At 30.5% G+C, this 7,798-nt stretch overlaps 1 protein-coding gene across 2 annotated transcripts in view; it reads left to right on the top strand.

Moving 5' to 3' along the window:
• LOC126742584 (high affinity cationic amino acid transporter 1) overlaps positions 1-7,540 on the top strand; it is a 101,714-nt gene extending 94,174 nt beyond the window's left edge. For both annotated transcript variants that reach the window (XM_050449317.1, XM_050449316.1), the window contains exons 10-13: positions 1,068-1,231; positions 1,322-1,485; positions 4,702-4,810; positions 4,879-7,540. In XM_050449317.1, the coding sequence (XP_050305274.1) occupies positions 1,068-1,231; positions 1,322-1,485; positions 4,702-4,810; positions 4,879-5,033 (592 nt within the window). In that variant the 3' untranslated portion in view covers positions 5,034-7,540. The remainder of the gene's footprint in view (positions 1-1,067; positions 1,232-1,321; positions 1,486-4,701; positions 4,811-4,878) is intronic.
• Positions 7,541-7,798: the final 258 nt, after the last annotated feature.

A 7,798-nucleotide genomic window follows, 5' to 3' on the forward strand; every position in this document is an offset into this window, starting at 1 on the left:
GGGTACGGCCCCGTAATTCTCAAAATCAGTGGGATAGAGAGAGATACACAATCACTTGCACAGCCTAAAGTAGGAATCACTAGAACGCAGGTGTTTTATCTTTGTTTAATAGACTGGCTAAAAAGAGGTGACAAGTCTGTGAATGCGGGAAGTGTTTAAAATATTTTGTAAGATGCTTGGATTTTAGTCCGCGGTCAATTTTTTGTATTATTTTCTTGTGATATTATTTTCTTTCTAAAAATTGACATTTTCAAAAGAAAAATAAAAAATAGTATAAAACATGGGGTTTTACGTACATTTAAAATGATTTCATAGATAAACGATATAAAATTTTGCCATTTAAACATGTATATCATGCGACAATAAATACGACATAGACGCACCGACTAGTTAGTGCGGGATCTGTGACACATCAAAGAATCTAATAGATCTCTAAACTGGCCTACCAATTCATTTTTGAGGGAAAACATAAATTTTTTAGAAAGTTTTGAATTTACTTAAATGATTAAAGTAGTACTACTAGCTAAAGATGTTGCTTTTAAGACCAATATAATATTGTTTAAAGTTCAACAATCGACTTTGTATAAAATAAATTAATTCGACTAAAATTGAGTTGGCCTGATATACGAATGAGCATCATAATAGCAAAGATTAAATCTTACACATCCATCAAATCAAAGATACCTTTGGGTTAGGTCGTCGGCAAAAATATAAATTATATATATATATATATATATATATATATATATATATATATATAAATATTATAATTTTTTTCTTAAACACATGCTACTTTAGTTGAGTTGATCTAAGGATACTTTTTTTAATACAGTGGATCGTATTAAAAAAAAGTTCCTTTCTATAATCTATAATTTATAATCGGTCCATCATTTTGAAAGTTAAAACTATAATTCTTAAATCAACATATAATTTACTTTCTACTAAGGCCACGTCCAATTTTTTTTTTAAATAAACAATATCAATTTGAAACTTAGAATCGCATAAAAAAGCATAATCACATAATCACCTGTTTTTAATACATTTATTTGTTTTTTTTTCATATAAAGGTACCAAGTTGCTGAAGAAAAAATAATAAAAAATCTAGATAAAGATGCAAATTCGTATTCGCCTACATTTTTTAAAGCATTTTTGGAAATTTTTAATATACATAAGAACAGAGAACCGAATCTACAGACTACTAGAATAACAAATTGGGCTATATCTATATTTAGTAAGTAATAATATTATTTTAGATTATCTATTACTTAACGCTAGTTGACTTACATATTATGTTATTGTAGTAATATTTATTACTTTTTAGGTATTTTTTCAGCTTTACTTGCTGCAATTTTAATAAACGTGCCACAGCTTATTTTTAAGGAGCCGTTTTATTGTGTTGGATTTGTGATCAGCTTAGTTGCTATGATGCTTCTTATATTTGTCATCGCTAGACAACCAGTTGTTGATATTGAGTTGTCTTTTAAGGTATTTTTTTGAGTAGTAATAAAATAATAATAGAGAAGCCTAAACATAATTAACGTGTATATGGATAAACTTGTTGACTGAAAGGCGAAGTTCGGAACGGAAACGAAGTATTTCATATATCAGAAACTAGCCTGCCTTTTTTTACAGATACATTTTTAGTTTTTCACCCAATTTCTTTTTTCCAATAATTTATTTATTTGTTTAAATAATTAAATATTTTAAAAAAATGTTTGTACTAAACATAAAACCAATACCCTATAGATCCCTACGTTTGTTTCAATAAAATGTCAAACTCATAAATAACAAATTTATAAGGTAGATTCTAATAATGTATACTGTATTGTCATATACCGGTCTGGCTGGCTAAGCACCGGTCATAGGCAATTTAATACCGTGTTAAATAAACAGAAGTATCAGTGTGTATCAGTAATCGCGCCGCGTCGAGGGGAAGTCGTAATCGTGTCCACAAACCTCAAGGCAGAGCGGACGTTAATTTTATAATTTTTGGCGTTGGTGCTTTGCTTTGGTTTGGTCGCTCGCTACCAACGGGGGAGTGCAGTTCAATGCCTTCTTGTCCCTTTCAATACAACTTTTAGATTTCATTATATCTCTCATTTTAAGCATATAAATCTCGTCATATGGAGTTAAAAAACATAAATACCAAATTTCAAATTTTTTCACAAAGTAGTTTTTGAAAAAAAATTATGGGACGTATTTATCCTAGCAGTAATGAATAATGAAACAAATATCGTCCAGCAGTAATAAAACAACAGTATGATATGAAAGATTTTTTTTTTATTATTATGAACTGAAAGACATTTTATGTACGATAAAGCATGAAACATTCAATACACAGTGCTACTTGACACTGACGACAAATAATTTTCGTTCTTTTTTCGATTTTAAGATTTTTACAATTGGAAGATGATCACCAATATTGATGAGAGTAAAGCACTCTCTTTGAAATGCGGCCTTGTTTCCTTCCTTGGCCTTGGCGGCCTTGGTTCTTTTGTGCAATGATTCTGTTCTACCTCCAGTAATTAGCGATTCTGCCAACTCAATGACAAAACCAATGAACGTAATTTTTTAACATTCAGTGTAATTGATAAAGCTGTTGAAGACCGTCATTAGCCGTCATTAGCAGTCGAAAAAAAAACTTTTTCTATTATTTGTGACTTCTCCTGTCTAAGTCATAGAGAGTAATCATTTGGTCATATTGGTTATAAAAAATTGTTGCGTCTGGACAACTAATTTCTTTTAGACTGCCATCTTTCATTTTTCGTTTTATCAATCCGATCGTGCTATCAAATTCATGACTAGAACATCTTTGGTTTCTTTCCATCTACCTGCTAATATACCCTCTTTGCATACAAGCATTTCGCATACCATCGAATAAACCCTGGCGTTGCTATGTGACTTTATCTGGAAACGTTTCTTGCAAAAAAGTCGCCAACCATCCTGTTGATACTAAATTCTATTGAGATTAACATTCAGCCTGCGAAGTGTAGGAATAATTTCATCGGTTAAGGTATATTTCGGCATTTAGATTGTCATCAATAAAAAAGGGCTCTATAATTTGGTTTCCCAAAGCACCAGTCCATACATTAACCTTCTGAGGGTACTGCGTACTTTTTGCGATACTAATGTGTTGATTTGCTGTTTAGAAACCGACGGCAACAGATAGATAGTGACGACCTTGTATAGGAAAAGAGGACTCGTCTGTGTGAATAAAATATTTTCTATAAATGCAGGTTTTATATTCGCCTTTTCCATCATTTCTTCGCAAAATTCCATCCGTTTCACCTGATTCTCATCAAAAATTGCTTGAGTAGTCCGCAATTTATAGCACATACATTTATTTCGCTGTAAAATTCCTCGCACAGTTCGCGACGAAATATCAAGCTCATCAGAAATTTGGGTACTGTTACAAGGAAAGTTAACCTGGAAATTAACGTGGAAAGTTACATGCAAATTAAATATACAGGACGACTCAGATATGACATCATCAATATGTTTTTAAAATGGAAACCACCGTTTTTTAATGCAGAATCAAAAAGAACGCATTTTTTACAAAGGATATGGAACAAACGAATAGTGGTTACATAAGCAATTTTAAACGAAAAATTATGATAAATGTAAAATTAAAGAAATACCTAAATCTAAATTAAATGTTGTTATTTTGGTTTTTTAGTTGTCTTTAGTGTCAAAAAGTGAATGTTTGTTGGTGCAACTACTTGAGGTATTTTTACATTTACAAGTGGTGTTTATTCTTTTTCAGAGGCGAAAGCAGTGCCATCCTGCGTTTTATTAGTAACTACACTTTATTACCTAGGGTTATTGTATGAAATATGAAAAAATAAACCAAACATGAAAGAATCGAAACCATGTACATGATTGGTTTAAAAGATATGTCGCGTACTCAAAAGGAGTTGGTTCAGTTCTCATCCTGATCGGTCGCCTATTAGCCAAAGCATGATAAGCAGATTGAAGCAAAGTTTCGTGAATTCGGGCATAGTATAGTGGAAGAAGAGTTTTAGGACCTTACTTTTTTGATGACACTAGTGAGAGTTATTTGGACTTTCGTCAAAATGATCTTATCCCCGCTCTGATAATTTTGTATCCGGATTTGGAAGAACCCAACATGCATCAACGTGATCTTTTTTTTCAGCAAGATGGAACCCCGCCACACTATGCTTTACCCGTTCGCAATTATCTAGATGAAGTTTTTCCGAATCGTTGGATAGGTAGACGAGGGTTCATTGAATGGCCTAAAAAAACCCTAAACCAAATATTAAAATCGACGGGTTCGAGCATTTTTTTCAGAAACGGTCCATTTAATTTTTATTAAATTTATCCGCTACTTTACGGATGCACTCTATATACATGGATACACATACATATTTATAAAAATGTAGAAATCAAATGGTTATTATTAAATAAAATTAATTTATTTCAAACTACAGAGATTACCACAGAATTAATTTATTTCAAACTATAGAGATTACCATCAAGTTTATTATAAATGCTAAAAACGATCGTTCTATGTCGATGCTCGCTCGCATAAACTCTTATTAATTTTAAACTTCGGCGATTTATCGTAAATTGTGAGACTCTCTTAAAATGGTTTAAATCCGATCCATTACAGTTTTAAACAATTTGTATTATATTATTTATAATTAGTATTATTAAGAGATTAAAATTTTAAAAAATTTCCAGGTGCCTCTCGTACCATATATTCCTTGCATAAGTGTTTTCTTCAATCTATACCTAATGTTGGAACTGGATCTTCACACATGGATTAGGTTTAGTGTTTGGCTTGTAGTAGGTATGTAGTGATTATTTATACAAACTAAGTTATAACATTTATCGAACTTAACAACGGTTGCATTTTAGGCTTTATAATATATTTCTTTTATGGAATCAAAAACAGTAAGGCAGGACAGAATAAGAAAGGACAGGAGCATCAGCTAAAAGAAAACTCTATGCACGTAGATGAAAAAGAATCGATGGCAAATGGCATTTATAATGAAGCATTTATTCCGGAGTAAAATCTTACCCATGGATGAATTTCTATTTTTGATTAAAACTTTAAGTTAAAAATAGCTTCGAAGAAGATTATCTTTTTTCTAATATGGTATTTGCGGACATTTCGTGTAAGGATATTTGTTTAAATAATTTTGATATATATTTTTTAAATTTTCCATCGACAATGTTTTGAACATGAATCCCATTTAGAATCCCACTAGACTAAGATTCTTTATATAAATTTAGATCCCTAATAATATTATTAATATGTATTATACAGGGTGTCCGGATGGTAGCTGATCTAATTTCGAACATTTTAAGTCAAAAATGTATATTTTTTATTGCAACTTTTACAATTTTTTTTATAAATACCGAAATTTTATACTTAGTCAGTAATACAACGCAACTTACAATTGATATCTAAGTTTTTTGTTTTTTCTAATGTGTATGTAATAAAACATTATAAATTCCAAATATGTGTTAACTGAAAGAACGAAAAGAGATTTAAACGTGAAAAATAATTGTAGAGTTGAAATAAAATAATTTATTTGATGCTTGAATAAAATCAAATAAAATTGCTTTCATCGTTCAAACCTTTTTAGAATACGTCCAGTTACTGCCCTTTATTTTAAGTTATCAATCTCATAATTAAAGCGTCTATTTTGGGGCATCTTATTGTGGGATAATTTGACGTTTAATGTTTAATCAAATAGAATTTTGTTTAAACTATTTACTTTGATGCTCAAAGTGTAATTCGCCATTTCCAGTATAGGCATGAGCCTGTTACTTACTTCGGTGGTAGTTACACTCATCGTCAACTTTTCTTTTATTCTGTCAAATGTCTGATTGATTCTACCAACCAACTCTTCGCTCGACGTCAGACGATCGAGAAGGCCAAGGAAAAGGTCCGCCTCCGTCGATCCAACCCTCCGGAAAAGAGTCACCAAGATCCAATGCTCTAGACAATCATCTTGTTGGAAGATTATTGGCCTTTCTCGTTTCAAGATTCCAACTTTCGCTAGATGATCAGCAGTATCATTTTGCAGAAACTGTAAATAGTTAGCTCCATCTAAATGCTCTGGTAGATAATGTGGCCCAAAAGTTACACTAAAGAATTTAAAAACGAATTTCTACTTATATATGTTTGCCTTAAAATATTCGAAATTAGGTTAGCTATCATCCCCTTAAAGCATTGGACCTACCTTGCCGACACCCTATATTATATTTCAACTACCAGAGTTTAACAAGGAATGTAGGTAGTATTAAATCTATTAATGCGATATTTCTTTAATATTTATAAGCAATGTGATATTTTCTTGCCTTCGATAATCTTATAAAACATGAACTCTATAGAGTTAGATAATATAGTTAGTATATTCCACCTGACAATTGAAATTATTAATACGTTAAGGCAATTTTGTTGATCAATTTAACATCACTTCAAGATTATATTGTAAATTTATAAAGTTTTTATTTATTATTTTTCTAGTATTTTATAAATATTATTTAGATACCTATATGTTTGAAATACACAAATTCTATGATATTACCCATTATTCTAAGGTTAATGTTAACATATTTTGTTAAGATATACTTTTATTTGTTCTGTGTCTCTAACGGATTGTTTTGAACCAATACGAAAAAATAAAAAAATATATGGTTCTTTCAACCAGAGATATTTTAGGCATATAGGGCAGATCCAGTTTAGTTTGTGGGTGTGTTTTTAGATAGAGAGCTGCGCTGGGATGCTCTTGTTGCTCATATCACATATAAGAAAAAAAGTAAAAAATATCTTTTAGCTTAGAGATCTGAAAGAATATGTATTTAAGAGTGTCTTAAAGGATGCGTATGTCACAACTATCGCCTCACATATCACCTCACATATGCTATTGTGCCTTGGGGACATAGTAGTGAAATTTCTCTTCTATTTAGTAGTATTAAGAAAGGCTATCCGGGTAGTTTAGGTAGTTTATTGGAGATTTAAAAGGTGTCAAAATGGCTCAGAATTTTTTGGTATACAGTTTTATAACAAGCTATCATATCACCAGAGGACTCTACCTTTAAATAAATTTAAGAAAAAAGCAAAGGATTTCTCATTAGCAAGGCATTTTGCACTGTTGATGAAATTTTAAATATACACGCCTGTGATAGAATTTTATGATACTAGTCTTTTTTGTCAATTTTAACTCGGACTTCTTTATTTTATCTCCCTTGCTTCATCGCACTCAAATTTTCTATTTAGTTTACTTCTTATCCTGTTTCTGTTTGTTTTACTTTAAAACCCATTTTATAGTTATTCTGTTAATGCTGTCTTTGTTTTTAATTTATACGTTGATATAGTTTTAATTGTTGGTTATATTCCTATATTATGATCTTTTCAGTATTTAAAAATGTATGTATATCTTGAAAAGCACTATGTTAATTATTTGACTTATTTTCTAATTAACAGTGATGACATTCTATGTAACATTATTTTGACGTATGTAAATACTATTTTGGTACAATAATCTTAATAAACTAATTATATTTGTTTTTGTATATTATTTTTTTGCATTTATAGTTTTATTAACTTTTTGTATTTAGAATAGACGCATAGAAATTGAAATATAATATAAAGATGTCTAAAAAAATTGCAATTCCTACTAATACTTAATATATCATAAACACTAACTGCATCATAGCACCTATCAAAATTATTCGACCACTGAGTATTTCCCTACAGAAAAATGCATACAAAACTTCTTGAAGAAACTACCTTGGATTTTCTATTCCAGCGTGATTACGCGCA

Source organism: Anthonomus grandis, chromosome 11 (assembly GCF_022605725.1).
Source record: "Anthonomus grandis grandis chromosome 11, icAntGran1.3, whole genome shotgun sequence".
Classification (NCBI taxonomy): Eukaryota; Metazoa; Arthropoda; class Insecta; order Coleoptera; family Curculionidae; genus Anthonomus; species Anthonomus grandis.